A 20,132-nucleotide genomic window follows, 5' to 3' on the forward strand; every position below is an offset into this window, starting at 1 on the left:
CACAGTTATTCCCAGATCCCTCTGTTCACCTGCATTCTTCAATTCCCTACCATTTACCATGTACGTCCTATTTTGATTTGTCCTGCCAAGATGTAGCACCTCACACTTATCAGCATTAAACTCCATCTACCATCTTTCAGCCCACTCTTCCAACTGGCATAAATCTCTCTGTAGACTTTGAAAATCTACTTAATTATCCACAACCCCACCTATCTTAGTATCATCTGCATACTTACTAATCCAATTTACCACACCATCATCCAGATCATTGATGTACATGACAAACAACAGTGGACCCAACACAGATCCCTGTGGCACCCCACTAGTCACTGGCTTTCAACCTGACAAACAACCATCCACCATTACTCTGTGGCATCTCCCATTCAGCCACTGTTGAATCCATCTTGCTACTCCACCATTAATACCCAACAATTGAACCTTCTTAACCAACCTTCCGTGAGGAACCTTGTCAAAGGCCTTACTGAAGTCCATATATACAACATCCACTGCTTTACCCTCATCAATTTCCCGAGTAACCTCTTCAGAAAATTCAAGAAGATTAGTCAAACATGACCTTCCAGGCACAAATCCATGTTGACTATTCCTAATCAGACCCTGTTTATCCAGATGCTTATATATATTATCTCTAAGTATCCTTTCCATTAATTTGCTCACCACTGACGTCAAACTAACAGGTCTATAATTGTTAGGTTTACTCTTAGACCCCTTTTTAAACAATGGAACAACATGCGCAGTACGCCAATCCTCCGGCACTATTCCCGTTTCTAATGACATTTGAAATATTTCTGTCATAGCCCCTGCTATTTCTACACTAACTTCCCTCAATGTCCTAGGGAATATCCTGTCCGGACCTGGAGACTTATCCATTTTTATATTTCTCAAAAGTGTCAGTACTTCCTCTTCTTTGAATCTCATAGTTTCCATAGCTACTCTACTTGTTTCCCTTACCTCACATAATTCAATATCCTTCTCCTTGGTGAATACCGAAGAAAATAAATTGTTCAATATCTCCCCCATCTCTTTTGGCTCTGCGGATAGCTGTCCACTCTGACTCTCTAATGGACCAATTTTATCCCTCGTTATCCTTTTGCTATTAAAATAGCTGTAGAAACCCTTTGGATTTACTTTCACCTTACTTGCCAAAGCAACCTCATATCTTCTTTTAGCTTTTCTAATTTCTTTCTTAAGATTCTTTTTACATTCTTTATACTCCTCAAGCACCTCATTTACTCCATGCTGCCTATAATTATTATAGATCTCTCTCTTTTTCCGAACCAAGTGTCCAATTTCCCTTGAAAACCATGGCTCTTTCCAATTTTTACTATTTCCTTTCAACCGAACAGGGACATAAAGATTCTGTACTCTTAAAATTTCACCTTTAAATGTACTCCATTTCTCTTCCACATCTTTCCCATCAAACAAACTGTCCCAATTTACTCCTTTTAAATCCTTTCACGCTCCTCAAAGTTAGCCTTTCTCCAATCAAAAATCTCAACCCTAGGTCCAGTTCTGACCCTCTCCATAATTATATTGAAACTAATGGTATTGAAATCACTGGTCCCGAACTGTTTCCCAACGCATACCTCTGCCACCTGACCCGTCTCATTTCCTAACAGGTCCAGCACCGCCCCTTCTCTAGTAGGTACTTCTATGTATTGCTGCAAAAAACTATCCTGCACACATTTTACAAACTCCAACCCATCCAGCCCATTTACAGAATGTGTTTCCCAGTCTATGTGTGGAAAATTGAAATCTCCCACAATCACTACCTTGTGCTTACTACTAATATCTGCAATCTCCTTACATATTTGCTCTTCCAATTCTCGCTCCCCATTTGGCGGTCTATAATACACCCCTATAAGTGTTGCTACCCCTTTCCCATTTCTCAGTTCCACCCAAATAGCCTCCCTAGACGAGCCCTCTAATCTATCCTGCCAAAGCACTGCTGTAATATCTTCCCTATTAAGCAATGCAACACCTCCACCTCTTGCCCCTCCAATTCTATCACACCTGAAGCAACGAAATCCTGGAATATTTAGTTTCCAATCACAGCCCTCCTGCAACCATGTTTCACTGATCGCCACAACATCATACTTCCAGGTGTCAATCCAGACTCTAAGTTCATCCACCTTTCTTACAATGCTCCTAGCATTAAAATATACACATTTAAGAAACCCACCCTCTCTTATTCTCTGTTTATTGTCTTTTTCTTCTCTCTCCCCTACATTTTGGGTCAGAGTGCTACCATTCTCTGCCTCCTGCCTCACACACTGACTGCTAGCTTTCCCAATTCGAGTCCCTCCCCCCAACCATACTAGTTTAAAGTCTCCCCAGTAGCCTTTGCAAATCTCCCCGCCAGGATATTGATCCCCCTCGAGTTCAAGTGCAACCCGTCCGTTCTGTACAGGTCGCACCTTCCCCAAAAGAGGTCCCAATGATCCTCTTAGATTAGAGAAATCAATATGATTTCATGATCCTGGACAGGGCCCAGGCGAGAAGTATCTGGTCCAATGACTGAGTGTTTGGAAGCACAGCAGAGTTAAACAAAGGGCCTAGAAATGATTGGTGCAAAATGGTGAGCACAAATATAGCTCATGGGCTATCTGCTGGTAAGTTCCAAAGCTCAGGAAAGACGAGTTAAGAAATTGAACTTGCATGAGGACAGGACTTATGACTTATTGTGACATGACTTTCCTTCACATTATTGCAATAGTAATAGAATGAACAAAGGGAATTAGGCATTTCTGAAGCCTGAGTTAGGATCCCAGGTTTAGAGATGCAGTATGGAAACAGGCCCTTCAGCCCACTGTGCATGCTGACACTCAGTCACCCGTTCATACGGTTCAATGTTGTCCCACTTTCACATCCACATCTACAATAAATGTAACTAAACTAAACGAAACTGGGCTAAACTAAACCAAACGAAACTCTACACTAGGAGCAATTTACAAAGGCCATTCAACCTACAAACACATACTTCGTTGGGAAGTGGGAGGAAACCGGAACACCCAGAGGAAACTCACACGGTCACAGGGAGAACACACAAACCCCGCACAATCAGTACCCCACACAATCAGGATTGAACCCGGGTCTCCACCAGCTGCGCCACTGTGCGTCCTAGAGCCCAGGCGGTGGGAGGGGGAAGAGGTATGAGATGCGAGGAGAGTGTTAAATTTCAGGGTCAGTCATGGTGTAGGGGCGGGAATGTCAATGGAGGGAGATGTAGAATTGGTGGATACAGAGGTGAGGGCTGGATCAGTAGATGGAGGCAGTAGTTGTGCAACCAAGTGGAGCCATCAGTGATCAGGGGATGTGAATGAAGCTTTGGGAGTGAGGGGGGGGGGGGGGTCCGGGCAGAGACTCAGTGCCCACAGGTAAAGTGTTGGATTGGATGGCATCTACAGATTGATGGATGAAAGGGGATGGAGAGGGCCTGGTAAAGATTGTGAGTTTTAACTTTTTTTTAAAAACGTAATGGAGCAATAAGGTACACAAATGGAAAGTTCATAAGTTCTAGGAGCAGAATTAAGTCATTTGGCCCATCAAATCTACTCCGCCATTCAATCATGTATGATATTTCTTTCCCTCTAACCATATAACCATATAACAATTACAGCACGGAAACAGGCCATCTCGGCCCTACAAGTCCGTGCCGAACAACTTTTTTCCCTTAATCCCACCTGCCTGCACTCATACCATAACCCTCCATTCCCTTCTCATCCATATGCCTATCCAATTTATTTTTAAATGATACCAACGAACCTGCCGCCACCACTTCCACTGGAAGCTCATTCCACACCGCTACCACTCTCTGAGTAAAGAAGTTCCCCCTCATGTTACCCCTAAACTTCTGTCCCTTAATTCTGAAGTCATGTCCTCTTGTTTGAATCTTCCCTATTCTCAAAGGGAAAAGCTTGATCACATCAACTCTATCTATCCCTCTCATCATTTTAAAGACCTCTATCAAGTCCCCCCTTAACCTTCTGCGCTCCAGAGAATAAAGACCTAACTTATTCAACCTATCTCTGTAACTTAGTTGTTGAAACCCAGGCAACATTCTAGTAAAACTCTCAACCCCAGTCTTTGTAGTGTGGAGCTTACTTGTAAGTTCATGCGTAAGAGTAGCAGAATTAGGCCATTCGACCCATCGAGTCTATTCCACCATTCAATCATGGCTCATCTATCTTTCCCTCTCCACCCCATTCTCCTGCCTTCTCCTCATAACCCCTGACACCCGTACTAATCAAGAATCTGTCACTGCTTCAAAAATACTCAAGTATTTGGCCTCCACAGCCTTCTGGGGCAATGAATTCCACAGATTCACCACCCTCTGACTAAAGAAACTGCTCCTTCAGATGCCTGTTCCTTTGCTTCTGATGGGAGATGTTGGTGAGTTGGATTTAATTACCCTCCAAATTAAATTTTCAATGAAGTTGTTAGAAGTTAATTAATGAGCATTTAAAATACATTAAAGGAGGGCTTTGCATTTCCATATTCAGATATGTTATTATAAAGACTCCAAGCTTAGTATCCCAGTGTAAAGATGAACTTATGAACATATGAAGATATTTAGTGTGGCAGATATTTAGGGCAGCACGGTGGCGCAGTGGAAGAGTTGGTGCCTTACAGCGCTTGAGACCCGGGTTCGATCCTGACCACGGGTGCTCTCTGTAAGGAGTTTGTACAATCTCCACGTGACCATGTGCGTTTTCTCCAAGATCCCTGGTTTCCTCCCACACTCCAAAGACTACAGGTTTGTAGGTTAATTGACTTGGGCTTGTATACTTGATATTTGTAAATTATCCCTGGCGTGTATAGGCTTGTGTTAATGTGCGGGGATCGCTGGTCATGCCGAATCGGTGGCCCAAAGGGCCTGTTACCGCGCTGTATCTCTAAACTAGTAATTCACCATTTAATGCACGGAATGATGTCCCAAAATGCCACCACCTACTGGACGGCTGATTGTGTTACACTTCCCATTTATGCATTTTGTGATCAGAAATTAATAGATTAGCGGTATTTATTTTGCAAGTGCATCATATTGCTGGAGTTTGGCTGAATGAGAAAGGGAACTGCATGTTTTATATTCACAGAGTCGTAGTGTCAATGACCCGTCCAGGGCTCCACCAGTACATAATCCAAGATGACACTTCAGTGCAGTCACTGAAAAGGCACACTGTTAGACACAGTGTACTTGAAATACCATCTGAAGGGACTGCTCCTCAAGTTTTGGTTGCATTTTAGAACCACGATTCTGGTATTTGGGCACAAGACAGGGAATGGGGAGGGTCGATCGGGAGGGCAGTATCTCCCTGTCAGTCTGCTCCTGGGCCTGGCCAAGATGGCCATGGTCCAGGCAGCGGGTAGTCGATGGTCACACCAGCCTCTGGTCCTCGACTCTTCCACTAGTGGAAACATCCTCTCCACATCCACTCTATCCAGGCCTTTCTCCATTTGATAAGTTTCAATGAGGACATCTGATGAAGGTATCCTCATAGAGCATGGATGGGAAGCTCCTGGATTTGAGCTCAATGGTGGTGTAGTTCTGAGTGAGGATGGTCTTGCATAGTGCAGGTGGTGATGCATTGGTTTTAGTGTATTTATGATCGAACTCATGCCGAGGTAGAGTGGAAAGCTTTTGTTTGCGTGCTATCCCATAACATCATATAATACTATACATGACTGCAATCAAACCATACAACATTGTGAGCAGTTTTGGGCCCCTTATCCGAGGAAGGATGTGCTAGTGTTGGAATGGCCTAATTCTGCTACTCTTATGCATGAGTTAACACTGGAGGAGCGTTTGATGGCTGTGGGCCTATACTCACTGAAGTTTCCAAGTATGAGGGAGGATGTCATTGAAACCTACTAAATAATGAAAAGCCTAGATCAAGTGGATGTGGAGAGGGTGGTTCTAGTAGTGGGAGAGTCTAGGACCAGAGGGCACAGCCACCATTGACATTGTAGTTCCAGAGATAAGTTGGAAGATTGGGACTACACCCTAGTGATGGAGGACTGTTCTGAAGTCTGAAAACAGAGGGTTCCTGTAGTACGTGCTTTCAAGCTTTTGTACATTTTGTCTCAATGGAAATGGGTGAAGATGAATGACTGGGGTGAAGATCTACCCAGTTCCACAGTTCACCACAATGTACCCTCCCCCCTCCTCACCCCCCCCACTTGAGATCACACCTTTCTATACCAACAATGGGCCTACAAGTGCATCACCCTGCCTGAGATCATTTTTTGTCAACCCTAATTGGTCCTGTTCTTTTCTCGCCTCCAGCTCTTCACCTCTTTCAGCCACCCCCTCTACTTTCAATCTGAAGAAAGGTCCCGACCTGAAACGTCACCTATCCTTTTCCCTCGAGAGATTCTGCCTCTCATGCTAAGTTACTCCAGCACTTTGAGTCTATCTTTGGTACAAATCAGAATCTGAAGTTCTTTGTTTATACAAGGTCTATATTGGCTGATTTTCAGAGACAGATGGAGTCAATGGTGGACGTGCGCTTGACTGGACTACATCCACAACTCTGCAATTTCTTGCCATCTTGAGAAGAGCAGTTCCTAAACCAAGCTGTGAGGCAACGTGATAGTGTACTGCAGATGGTAGTTTGCACTGAAGATAGACACAAAATGCTGGAGAAACTCAGCAATTCAGGCAGCTTCTCTGGAGGAAAGGAATAGGTGCCGTTCTGGGTCGAGATCCATCATCAGTCTGATGAATTGTCTCAATCCGAAACATCACCCATTCCTTTTCTCCTAAGATGCTGCCGGACCCGCTGAATTACTCCAGCATTTTGTGTCTATGCAACCTGATGTGCTTTCTGCAATGCACCCTATCCACAGTGCCACTATGCTTCTTGGTGGAATAGCATATGACTCCAGTTTCATCTTTGTTCAAGCTTGTTAGCAGGTCCTATTTTAATTAAATTACCTTTTGTATTCAAAAAGCAATCCACCTTTAACGTTTTCTTCTTGTATATTATATCCATGATTGCATTGTTTTGCTCTTTTGTCCAAAATAACAAAGCGCTCAGCAAGATAGGCAGCATCTGTCGAAAGAAAAACATAGTTAACATTTCAGGTAGAAGATCATTTGCCAAAACTGGGAAGGAAACGTACAGGGTTTGATCTACGCTGGCATTTAAAAAATATATTATAATAATTTACCTTGTATTTTCTTTCTTTCTTTCTGTGAAATGGGACAGATATAGTATAGAAAGATGAGAAGAGTGTGGTTGGGTGAGTGAGGGACCAGTTGTAAACTGTCTCTTATCCCACAGCTGGGCGGCACGGTGGCATGGTGGCATAGAGGTAGAGTTGCTGCCTTTCAGCACCAGATACCCCGGGTTCTCCCTGTGACCTGCGTGGTATTTCTCCGGGACCCCCGGTTTCCTCCTACATTCGAAAGACGTACAGGTTTGTAGGCAAATTGGCTTGGTAATATTGTAAATTGTCCCTAGTGTGTTGGATAATGTCAATGAGCAGGGATCGCTGGTCGGCGCGTGCTTGGAGGTGCTGAAGGGCCTGTTTCTGCACTCAATCTCTCAACTAAACTAAGCTGGGCTTACATGCAGTATAGACCTGGAAGAACTCAGATTCATGTGCACTGAGAGATCTGCTCTCAGGAGAGGAAAACATTAGATGATACCATCGTCCACATTGTGCCTGAAATACAGAGAGGATAATTGCCTGGAATTCCCTCACTCTGTGAACAAGATACATCATATGTGTTACCTCTGCAGCTGTTTTGCAGTAACTTTTAATGCAGGGACTGCTTTGCTACCCACTGCTGCGACCTAATCCGCGAGTTAAGAAGAGTGTCTTCAACCTTCAAGCTCGAGGGCACTCGCCTGGAAAAGCTCGAGTTGGATTGACCGTCCACGTTGAAACCGCGAGCTGGATCAACCGACCGCGCGCGCACGCACGCACGCACGCGCACACGCACACGCACACACACACACACACACACACACACACACACACACACACACACACACACACACACACACACACACACACACACACACACACACACACACACACACACACACACACACACACACACACACCCCCCGCAATGCTGGGGGCCAGGGAAAGCGGGGGAGCGCTGTCTGAAATTTACACCCGCGATGAAAAGGAAGGTAAAAGACAGCTGCACAGTGTACGGTGAGTCCTTTAGAGAGCGTGGAGGAGGGAGAGAAGGGGAGAGGGGTGCAGAGAGGGGGAGAGAGTGGGAGAGAAGGGGAGAGAAGGGGAGAGAAGGGGAGAGAAGGAGTGGAGACACTTTTAATAAGTATAATAAAGTTTAGCGGGCATTTTACCTACCGGTCGGTTTCCCTTGGTCCTGAAAACTCCAATGAGCCAATCAAAATGCCCAGACAGTGAAGGAGATCGCCTACGGCTGCCCTTGACTGCCTGTAACTAAATAGCGACCCCACTCCACTGCACTACGAGTTAAAAAGAACCATGCCATCTAAATGTTACTCGCGAAAAATTTTTCAACATGCTGAAAATGTTTCCGCGACCTAGCTTTGGCCACGAGTATGCGTGAACTTCCATCGAGCATGAAGGAAAGTTCCAGTGACCTCATAGGACCTACTAGCATCACGTGTCGACCATGCTGCGAGTTTGAGTCGAGGGCAAAGTCTTCTGAACTCGCGGATTAGGTTGCCGCAGTGGGACAGCCCCTTAACTCTTTGAAGGTGAAAGAGCAGCAGGTGGAAGTTTAGCATCTTGAGCAATTCTGTGTTATTTGTCATTTAATTCATGCCCAAACTTGGCAAGTGCTTCATTTAAATTGGTGTGTACACTTTTGGCCCAGTATCAGAGCAGTCTAACTATTGTTTTTTAAAGCATTCCTGACAGTCTCTCCAAAAAATCATGGAAGGGTTTCCAATGAGGTAGACAGTAGCTCACAACTAGAGAGTGGTCCAGAGCTACCATCCACCTCTTTGGAGATGCTTGGACTGTCTTTTTGGAGTGACTGATACACGATAAAAGGATTAAGGTTTAGTGCAAGGTGCAATCTGTTTAAAGAGAGACTGAGGGTCTCCAATGAGATAGATAGTACCTCAAAACTAGATAGCAGTCCTGGGCTACTATCTACCTCATTAGAGACCCTCAGACTATCTCAGATGTGTCTATCTTAGACTATCATTAATTGGACTTTACTGGACTTTATCTTGCATTAAACCTTATTCCCTTAATCATGTATCTGTACACTCTGGATGGCTTGATTGTAATCATGTATAGTCTTTCCAATGACTCATGGGAGAGGGACGTTCAGAAGTTGGTGTCACCCTTAGTGTACCTTATCTATGTCGGAGGTGATTAGCCCCACTCTCTGCTGAAAACTCGTGTTGTTTTGTTTAGTTTAGTTTTGAGACGCTGCGTGGAAACAGGCCCAACCAAGTCCGCGCCGACCAACGATCCCCATACATTAAAACTATCCAACACGCTATGGACAATTTAACATTTTTACCAAAGCCAAAATACTTGGCATTTTGGGACATCTTTCCATGCATTAAATGGTGAATGACTAGTTTAGTTTAGAGAAACAGCGCGGAAACAGGCCCTTCAGCCCACCAAGTCCGCGCCGACCAGCGATCCCTGCACATTAGCACAAGCCTACACACACTAAGGACAATTTACACTTATACCAAGTACACAAAATCAAGCCAAGCAACTTACAAACCCGTACGTCTTTGGAGTGCGGGAGGAGACCAGAGCATCCGGAGAATACCCATGTGGTCACGGGGAGAACGTACAAACTCTGAACAGACAGCACCCGTAGTCAGGATCAAACCCAGGTCTCTGGCGCTGTAAGGCAGCTACTCCACCGCTGCATCACTGTGCCTCCCGCTTTCTTTCATCATTTAGTGAATTCCTTACTTTCTCTTCTATTTCAGGTGCTTGCCAAATTACTGTGAGCATGGAGGAGAATGTTCACAGTCTTGGAGTACATTTCACTGTGACTGCGTGAGAACGGACTATACTGGAGCCACCTGCCATAACTGTGAGTGGATTTGTGAGCCACCTCTTTGTTATAATCTGTTATAATTTTTACTACTGTGCCAAGTCAAAATATGTTATTCAGATAATTACTGATTTGTTCTGAACTTCAACTTAGATTTCCATGTACCTGCTTGCATAAGATTGTAGATCATAAGGTCATGTGATAAGATCAGAATTAGGCCATTCAGCCCATCAAGTCTACTCCGCCATTCAATCATGGTTGATCTTTCTCTCCCTCTCAACCCCATTCTCCTGCCTTCTCCCCATAACGCCTGACACCCATACTAATCAAGAATCTATCTATCTATGCCTTAAAAATATCCATTGACTTGGCCTCCACAGTTTTTGTGGCGTAGAATTCCACAGAATTCCACAGTGGGGCGTGTCGCTGTTTGGGGCACTAACATGTACAAGGCTCGAAGCAAGGGGAAGCACTCCTCACCATCGAAGGGATCTATAGGAAGAAGGCAGCCATAATCAAGGGCCCACACCATCCTAGCCTTGCTCTTGTTTCACTCCTGCCATGGGGAGTGGGAGGAGGGCCATCGAGAGCGACGAGGGGTGTCAGAGAGTGAAGAGGAGCCGTCAGAGAGGGAGGAAGACCATCAGAGTGAGGGAGCCCGTTGAGAGCGAGGAGGGCCTTCCGAGAGTTGGAGAGCTGGGAGCTGCAACAAACGATGGGGGGGGGGGGTTGGGTGGGGGGCAGAAGGGGGTCCCAATGGAGGGTTGGGAGGGGGGAGGGTGGTGAACTGCTGCCACATGCGGCGGCAGGCAAAAGATAGGACTGTTCAGTGAACTTCTATAACTTTTTCGGCACCAAAAACGTAGGTTTTGACAAACCTCACACTGCTTAGGTGAGGTTTGCTATTTGATTTTACTGGGTTGTTTGCATAACAAAGTGTTTAACTATACCTAGACATACAGGTTTGTAGGCTAATTGGCTTGGTATAAAGTATCATTGAATTGAATCATTGAGAAGAAGGTATCGGAGAATGAAAACAGTGATGTCCAGGTTCAGGAACAGTGTCTTCCCAATAAAAATCAGGCAAACGAACACTACAACACCAACTAAATTTTGAACTACAATCTGTCTTGGGTGCACTGGGGACTTTTGTTTTGTATTGCACTAATATTGTTTATCTCATTTATTGGACCTTTTTTGTGTTTATTATTTCATCTATTGAACACTGTTTACAGACCTGTTCTGCTGCTTAGATTAGTTTAGAGATTAAGTGCGGAAATAGGCCATTTGGCCCACCGAGTCCATGCCGACCGGTGATCCTCGCACACTCACACTATCCTACACCCACTAGGGGCAATTTACATTTATACCAAGCCAATTAGTGTACAAACCTGAACGTCTGGAGTGCGGGAGGTCATATTGATTAGTAGGACTGGATGTTACAATCCCTAAGGTTCTTCACCACAACCGACATCCGGTATTCTTGGGGGTGACCACTAGGTGATTTTGCTACTGACCATACAAGGGGTGGTGGGTGTATGGAACAAGCAGCCAGAGGAGGTAGTTGAGGCTGGGACTATCCCAATGTTTAAGAAACAGTTAGACAGGTACATGGATAGGACAAGTTTGGAGGGATATGGACCATGCGTGGGCAGGTGGGACTAGTGTAGCTGGGACATGTTGGCCGGTGTGGGCAAGTTGGGCCGAAGGGCCTGTTTCCACACTGTATGACTCTATGACCAACGATCACCCCGTACACTCTCCTAGTTTTGCATCCTACACGCTAGGGGCAATTTGCAGAAGCCAATTAATCTACAAACCTGCAGGCCTTTGGGATGTGGGAGGAAACCGGAGCACCCAGAGGAAACCCACACAGTCACCCAGAGAAGGTGTAAACTCCACTCAGACAGTGCTTGTGGTCAGGATCGAACCCAGATCTCTGGTTCTGTGAGGCAGTAGCTCTACCAGCTGTGCCACTGTGCCGTCTTGTGGAATAATTTATTTATTACTTCTTTCATTATATATAATTACAGGGAGTTTATCTCAGAACTGTATTCAGATCGTAGCTTGAATACTGTGTGTAGTTCAGGCCACCACATGACAGCAATGTTTGTACGGCTGAGGGTGGAGAGGAGATTTAGGAGATTGTTGCCATGATTGGGAAATATTTAACCTAGTTTGGTTTTATTTTTGTGTATAAAATAATGAGACGAATAGATCGGGTAGATGCACAGAGTCTCTTGCCCAGAGTAGGGGAATCGAGAACCAGAGGACATAGGTTTAAGGTGAAGGGGAAAATATTTGTTAGGAGTCTGAGGGGTAACTTTTTCACACAAAGGGTAGTGGGTGTATGGAATAAGCTGCCAGAGGAGGTAGTTGTGGCTGGGACTATCCCGACACTTAAGGGGCTGTCCCACTTGGGCGACCTAATCTGCGAGTTCTGGCGAGTTTGCCATCGACTCATACTCGCAGCATGGTTGACACGAGGTCATAGGAGGTCTTTGTAACTCTCCTTCATGCTCGAGAGTGGCCCCCGCGTACTCGAGGCCTCAGCTAGGTCGTGGCGTATTTATTCAACATGTTGAAAAATGCTCGCGAGTAAAAAAAGGTCGTCATGGAAAAAATCAATACTTTTTTTACTTGTAGGTTTAGTCATAATAGGTCGTTGTAGGTCGTAGTAGGTCGGCATGTTAGTCGTAGTTAATCAAGGGTAGTCAAAGGTAGTCGAAGGTAGTCATAGATAGTCTTCTTCATAGTCGAAAGGAGGTCGAAGGAGATCGAAGGAGGTCGTCTTCACTCTCCACTATTCGGTGTCCAATTTTCCCGAAATTCGTCATAGCTAGTCGTAGTTAGTCGAAGTTAGTCTTCAACATTGACGAAGGAGGTATTTCTTACAGTTTGGCTTTCTTCCCAACCAATTGTTCAAGCGCTTTTGATTGCAACATGCGCCTTAATTTAGTTCAACTAAGAAACTGACAAGTTACTAAAGAACTAAAGAAAGAGGTCTTCAACATGACATTTTTTCAAACTCTTCTAAACTCGCCAATTAGGTCGCCCAAGTGGGATAGCCCCTTTAAGAAACAGTTAGACAGGTACATGGATAGGACAGGTTTGGAGGGATACGGACCAAACGTGGGCAGCTGTGACTAATGTAGCTGTGATATGTTGGCTGGTGTGGGCAAGTTAGGCCGAAGGGTCTGTTTCCACATTGTATCACTCGATGACTCTATGTATCAACTGAGAAGGCTGGCGGGGAAACATCACTGAGGTTTATGGTATTATGAGAGGACAAGATGGAGTAAATAAGCAGAAGTTTTATAGGACTTTAGTTCGCCCACATTTTGGAGTATCATGTGCAGTTCTGGTCGCCCCATTACAGCAAGGGTGTGGAGGAGTTTTTACCAGAATGCCTGCCTGAATTAGAGGGTGCTAGCTATAATGCGAGGTTGGACAAGCTTGCATTGTTATCTCAGGAGCATTGGAAGCTGAGGGGGCGACCTAGTGGAAGTATATATAATTGTGCGTGGCATGGATAGGATAACCAGATTGTTTTTCGTAGGATGGAAATGTCAAAGACTGGAGGGCATGGCTTTAAGGTGAGAGGCTTACAGTGACTTTAAGGTTTAAGGCTTACAGTGCTAGAGACCCAGACCCAATGCCTGTACGGAGATTGTACTTTCTCCCCGTGGCCTCGTAGGTTTTCTCCACTGCTCCGGTTTCCTCGCACACTCCAAAGATGCACAGGTTTGTGCGTTAATTGGCTTCGGTAAAGATTGTAAATTGACCCTGGTGTGCAGGATAGTGCTAATGCGTGGGAATCGCTGGTTGGTTCCCACACTCTGGTTTCCACCCACACTCCGAAGACGTTCTGGTTTGTACGCTAATTGGTTTGGTATAAATGCAAATTGTCCCTAGTGTGTGTAGGTTAGTGTCATGTGCGGAGATCGCTGGCCGAACGGCCTGTTTCCTTGCCGTATCACTAAACTAAACTAAACACAGAGTGTTGCTTGCCTCAAACACGCAACCAGGAGTGGTGTAGAGAGAAACTGCAGATGGACACACATGGATGTGGCAGGGAATGGGGGGGAAAAGATCACTAGCAGGCAGAGGAGATTAGTCAACGGCATAATAGTCAGCAGGGGCATTGTGGGCCAAAGGGCCTGTTCCTGCAAAGTACTGTTCTATCTTCTCAGCTATTTACCTTTGCAGAAGCATCTAACACCAGAGAGAAAACTTTTAAAATAATTGCTAGAAATATTGAAGGAGAAATTAGGAAAACAGTTCTTTCACTCAGAGGTTGTGAGGGATCACAAACCAACTCTCTGGAAGGGCATTGGAAGCAGAAATCAAAACCATAATCAAAAAATACTTGGAGATGTATTTGAAGGGCTATGCCCTCAGGGCTACTGATCACGTGCTGATTAGAGGGAATAAGATGTGTTATACATTTTCTATTATTTTCAAACAAAAGGTGCAATTGTCTCAGTTGCATATTCTTTCAATGAACCTCCATTCTTTGCTTAGTCTGAAGAAGGCTCCCGATCTGAAACATCACCCATCCTTTTTCTCCAGAGATGTTGCCTGACCCACTGAGTCACTCCAGCACTTTGTGTTTATCTTGGGTGTAAACCTGCATCTGCAGTTCCTTGCTTCTACTCTCCTCCATTCTTTCCTGATCAGAGCAAAGTCAACGTCAGCCTTAAGACTAAATGAAAGGCTCCTGGAAGCAAAAGAAGACGCGAACCATGGATATTATGTTGAAACAATAAATTACTGGTTCGGCCACACCTGCATTATTTTGGCCCTAAATTTCAAAAAGCACACAGACAGGAAACAAAGAGTAGGGATTAACAGGTCCCTTTCAGAATGTCAGGCAGTGACTAGTGGGGTACCGCAAGGCTCGGTGCTGGGACCACAGCTATTTACAATATACATCAATGATTTGGATGAAGGCATTCAAAGTAACATTAGCAAATTTGCAGATGACACAAAGCTGCGAGGCAGTGTGAACTGTGAGGAGGATGCTATGAAAAGGCAGGGTGACTTGGAGAGCTGGGTGAGTGGGCAGATGAAGTTTAATGTGGATAAATGTGAGATCCAATTTGGTATCAAAAACAGGAAGGCAGATTACTATCTAAATGGCGTCAAGTTGGGAAAAGGGGAAGTGCAGCGGGATCTGGGGGTCCTTGTTCATCAGTCTATGAAAGTAAGCATGCAGGTACAGCAGGCAGTGAAGAAAGCGAATAGCATGTTGGCCTTTATAACAAGAGGTGTCAAGTATAGGAGCAAAGAGCTCCTTCTGCAATTGTACAGGGCCCTAGTGAGACCACACCTGGAGTATTGTGTGCAGTTTTGGTCCCCTAATTTGAGGAAGAACATTCTTGCTATTGAGGGAGTGCAGCGTAGGTTTGCAAGGTTAATTCCCGGGATGGCGGGACAGTCATATGCTGAGAGAATGGAGCGGCTGGGCTTGTACACACTGGAGTTTAGAAGGATGAGAGGGATTCTTATTGAAACATATAAGATTGTTAAGGGTTTGTATACACTAGAGGCAAGAAACATGTTCCCGATGTTGGGGGAGTCCAGAACCAGGGGCCACAGTTTAACAATAAGGGGTAAGCCATTTAGAACGGAGACGAGGAAACACTTTTTCTCACAGAAAGTTCCACAGAGTGTGGAATTCTTTGCCTCAGAGGGCAGTTCTCTGGATACTTTCAAGAGAGAGCTAGATAGGGGTCTTAATGATAGCGGAGTCAGGGGATATGCGTAGAAGGCAGGAATGGGGTACTGGTTGGGGATGATCAGCCATGATCACATTGAATGGCGGTGCTGGCTCAAAGGGCCGAATGGCCTACTCCTGCACCTATTGTCTATTGTCTATTGGAACAGTTACAAATCTATAAGCAGTTTTTCATACAAAAGAAAAATCAGTCTCCGCTGTTTGTGATGGCTCTTTCCTTTGACAATCAATGTTAGTTCATGGTCATCAGCACTCTTTCTGGTTTATATCTTCAGTGGGCTTCAAATATTTATTTAGGAGAGAATGGTCTCAGTCATTCAATGTGCCAGCGCATTCCTTCTTCGAGTGTCTCGATGCATAAATGACGTTGCCCTACACTTTGTTATTAATCATTTTAAATCCTCTCCACTGACTCGTAAACCAGAGCTTATTGATAATCTTCTCAATCAATAAAACTTGACCTAAATCTCACTTTCAAGGTTTGAGTTTTCTTTAGAAAAATATATAATTTATTTATTGGCGTCTACTTTTGATCGAGAGTGAGTGTAAACACTTAACACTCGGTGCTTTGCAGAATGATGTCCAACTTAACTTGAATAATTTGTTTGTTTAAATCGCTTTGTCAATGGGATTAAGCTGCACGTATTCTGTATATTTTGTTCCCTCTCTGCAGCGGTACATGAGCAGTCATGTGAAGCTTACAAACATAAAGGGAACACCTCAGGTTTCTTCTCCATTGATCCCGATGGCAGTGGTATTGTAGGACCTCTCCTTGTCTACTGTAACATGACAGGTGAGCCACTTTTCGCATTTATTTCGAGAGGACTAGAATACAAAACCAGGGATGTAAAGCTGAGGCTGTATGAGGCACTGGTCAGGTCGCATTTGGAGTATTGTGAGCAATTCTGGTCCCCACATCTGAGGAAGGGTGTGTAGGAAGGAACTGTAGATGCTGGTCTAAACCGAAGATCGACACAAAATGCTGGAGTAACTCAGCGTGACAGGCAGCATCTCTGGAGTGAAGGAATGAGTGACGTTTCGGGTCAATACTCGTCTTCACCCGAAACCACCTATTCCTTCTCCCCAGAGATGCTGAGTTACTCCAGCATTTTGTGTCTATCTGTGGAAGGACATGCTGGTGCTGGAGAGAGTCCAGAGGAGGATTACACGAATGATCCCAGGAACGAGTGGGTTAACATATGATGAGCGTTTGACAACACTTGGCCTCTGTTCGTTGGAGTTTAGAAGGATGAGGGGGAACCTCATTGAAACTTACCGAATAGTGAAAGGCCTGGAATAAGTAGATGTAGAGAGGATGTTTCCACTAGTTGAAGAGTCTAGCACCTGAGGCCATAGCCTCAGAATTAAAGGACGTACATTTAGGAAGGAGATCAGGAGAAATGTCTTTAGTCAGAGGGTGGTGAATCTATGGAATTCATTGGAGGCCCTCAATGGATATTTTTTAAGGCAAAGATAGATAGATTCTTGATTAGTACAGGTGTCAGGGGTTATGGGAAGAAGGCAGGAGAATGGGGTTAGAGAGGGAAAGATAGATCAGCCATGATTGAATGGTGGAGTATATTTCATGAGCCGAATGGCCTAATTCTGCTCCTATCACATGAACTTTCCATTGCACTTGCTACAGAGAGGCAATATACCAGGTTCTTTGGAAAATCCCGAATAAAAGAACTTGGTACATATAACATCCAGAGAATTGTTTTATCTTTTTCTTTGTTCTAGTTTCTTGTTGACTGTTCATGGAAGAAGACTATAAAGTGTAAAGTAAAACATACTAGTTAATTATCATTTGAAGAAGAAAGATAGTTAGGTCCTGGACCTGCCAATGATAGAATCTCCACCCAGTCCGTATTATAATTTCTAGTGGGGATCGATGCTACCAAAACTGTTCCCAAACGATGCTACTGTTGGTCAAAATGCCACACGTGTACAAAATCACGCGAGGAATAGATCAGGTAGATGCACAGAGTCTCTTGCCCAGAGTCGGGGAATCGAGAATGAGAGGACATAGGTTTATGTTGAGGAGTGAAAGATTTAATAGGAACCTGAGGGGTAACATGTTCACGCAAAGGGTAGTGGATATATGGAACGAGCTGCCGGAGGAGGTAGTTCAGGCAGGTACTATCGCAACGTTTAAGAAACATTTAGGCAGATACCTAGATAGGACAAGTTTGGAGGTATATGGGCCAAATGCAGGCGGGTGGAATTAGTGTAGATGTGACGTTGGTGGGTAGGGAAAGTTGGACTGAAGGGCCTGCTTCACACTGTAGGTTTTGTGAGTGCCCTATCTATACTCAATCCTTGGGATTACGGAATTAGTCTCCAATTAACCTTTCTCGTTATTTCAGTCTCTAAGTGATATACTGTGTATTTCTTTTTAGTTTAGTTTGGAGATACAGCATGGAAATACATTCTTCGGCCCACTGAGTCCACACCAACCATCAATCTCTTGTTTGCCCTTGTTCTATGTAGTCCCACTTTTGCGTCCACTTCATACACAATGGGGACAGTTTGACAGAGGCCAATGAACCTACAAATCTGCATGTCTTTGAGATGTGGGAGGAAACTGGACGAGCCATGCGGTCACAGAATGAACGTGCAAACTCCACACTGACAGCGCTCAAAGGTCAGGATTGATCCTGGGTCTCTGACGCTCTGAGGAGACAGCTCTACCAGCATCACCACTGTGCTGCTTCTTCCTACAACTTTCCGATTGACTTTTCATTATCCTGCTTTCTCCAAAAAAAATTTTTTATCTCTGAAGAAGTGGCCTATACACATGCCCCATACTTTGTGCATTCATCTTGGTATAAATAATGAGAACAGAAAGGTTTAGCTCCTCTGACTAATCTGGATTGCGGTCATTTTGTTTTGCAGATTAAATCTGATTGGAAAATGTACTGAGTGGAAATATTAATTTTCCCACATTATTCTTGTGACAAAGTCAAACAGGTTGCAATAAATGATCAGATAACTAGTCTACTCTTTTTAAAGAAAAATGCATGTGAAGACAGAGGAGACAGACACAAAATGCTGGAGTAACACAGCGGGTCAGGCAGCATCTCTGAGAAAAGGAATAGGTGACATTTCGGATCGAGACCCAAATCATCACCTATTTCTTCTCTCCAGAGATGCTGCCTGACCCGCTGAGTCACACCAGCGTTTTGTGTCTGTCTTCGGTTTAAACCAGCATCTGCAGTTCCTCCCTACATATTTTGTCTGCAGACAGACGAGATTCATTTAAGTTTGCATCATGTTTGGCATGGACATTGTGTGCCAGAGGGCCTCGTTCCTGTGCTATACTGTTCTGTGTTCTATGTACACAAAGGACAGCTTAAGTGACACATCTGTCCGTAGAGTCATAGAGTGATACAGTGTGGAAACAGGCCCTTCGGCCCAACTTGCCCACACCGGCCAACATGTCCCAGCTACACTAGTCCCACCTGCCCGCGTTTGGTCCGTATCCCTCCAAACCTGCCTTATCCATGTACCTGTCTAACTGTTTCTTAAATCTTGGGATGGTCCCTGCATCAACTACCTCCACTGCCACCTTGTTGTCCATGCTGACATAAGATGGGACATTGTGGACGGCATGGACCAGTTGGGCCGAAGAGCCTGTTTCCGTGTTGTGTGACTCAATGAATGTGAGAGACTTGGTTCAAATGGCATTATCAATTGATCACACTGGTGATCACAGTGTTAGGGTTTAAAAAAAATAAATAATCATGTTTTTATTTCTTAATTAAAAAAATAGAAGATAAAACATGGACCGTGATCCAGCATAACAACACTGAGCTCACCGCTGTGCAAGGCTCCACTGCCGAAAGACCTCACCTCGCCAACTTTAATTACACTGCCAGCATGGAGCAGCTTCAAGCTATGATCAAGAGCATGGACTATTGCGAGCAGCAAATGGCCTACCACTGCAAGAAGTCACGTCTTCTAAATACGCCTGGTAAGTGCAAGAGCCACGTCTTATCAATCTACTAATGTCGGAGCGTTACAGTTCTTGCACCACTGTGCCACTTTAGTTTAGTTTTGAGATACAGAGCCGAAACAGGCCCTTCGGCCCACAGGGTCCGCACCGACCAGTGATCCCCGCACATTAAAACACACTAGGGACAATTTTACCCTTATACCACGTCAATTAACCTACAAACTTGTGCGTCTTCGGCGTGTGGGAGGAAACCGAAGATCTCGGAGCAAACCCACGCGGTCAGGGGGAGAACGTACAAACTCCGTACACCCGTGGCCAGAGGCCATTAAGACTGTAAACTCCTATCTCACCAGGGACTAACTTTTACTGGACCACTCTACTGCTTTTTTTTAAATTGCAGTTTTTCCCCTTTTTCCTTCCACCCACAATATTTAATA

The 20,132-nt window shown here is 44.7% G+C and overlaps 1 protein-coding gene across 1 annotated transcript in view; it reads left to right on the forward strand.

Moving 5' to 3' along the window:
• Positions 1–20,132, forward strand: part of LOC116975560 (contactin-associated protein-like 5) — a 705,003-nt gene that overhangs the window by 392,830 nt on the left and 292,041 nt on the right. The window contains exons 11-13 of the mRNA XM_033024847.1: positions 9,933–10,039; positions 16,414–16,533; positions 19,513–19,713. Coding sequence (XP_032880738.1) covers positions 9,933–10,039; positions 16,414–16,533; positions 19,513–19,713 — 428 coding nt within the window. The remainder of the gene's footprint in view (positions 1–9,932; positions 10,040–16,413; positions 16,534–19,512; positions 19,714–20,132) is intronic.

The sequence above is a fragment of the Amblyraja radiata genome, chromosome 7 (genome assembly GCF_010909765.2).
Source record: "Amblyraja radiata isolate CabotCenter1 chromosome 7, sAmbRad1.1.pri, whole genome shotgun sequence".
Taxonomy (NCBI): Eukaryota; Metazoa; Chordata; class Chondrichthyes; order Rajiformes; family Rajidae; genus Amblyraja; species Amblyraja radiata.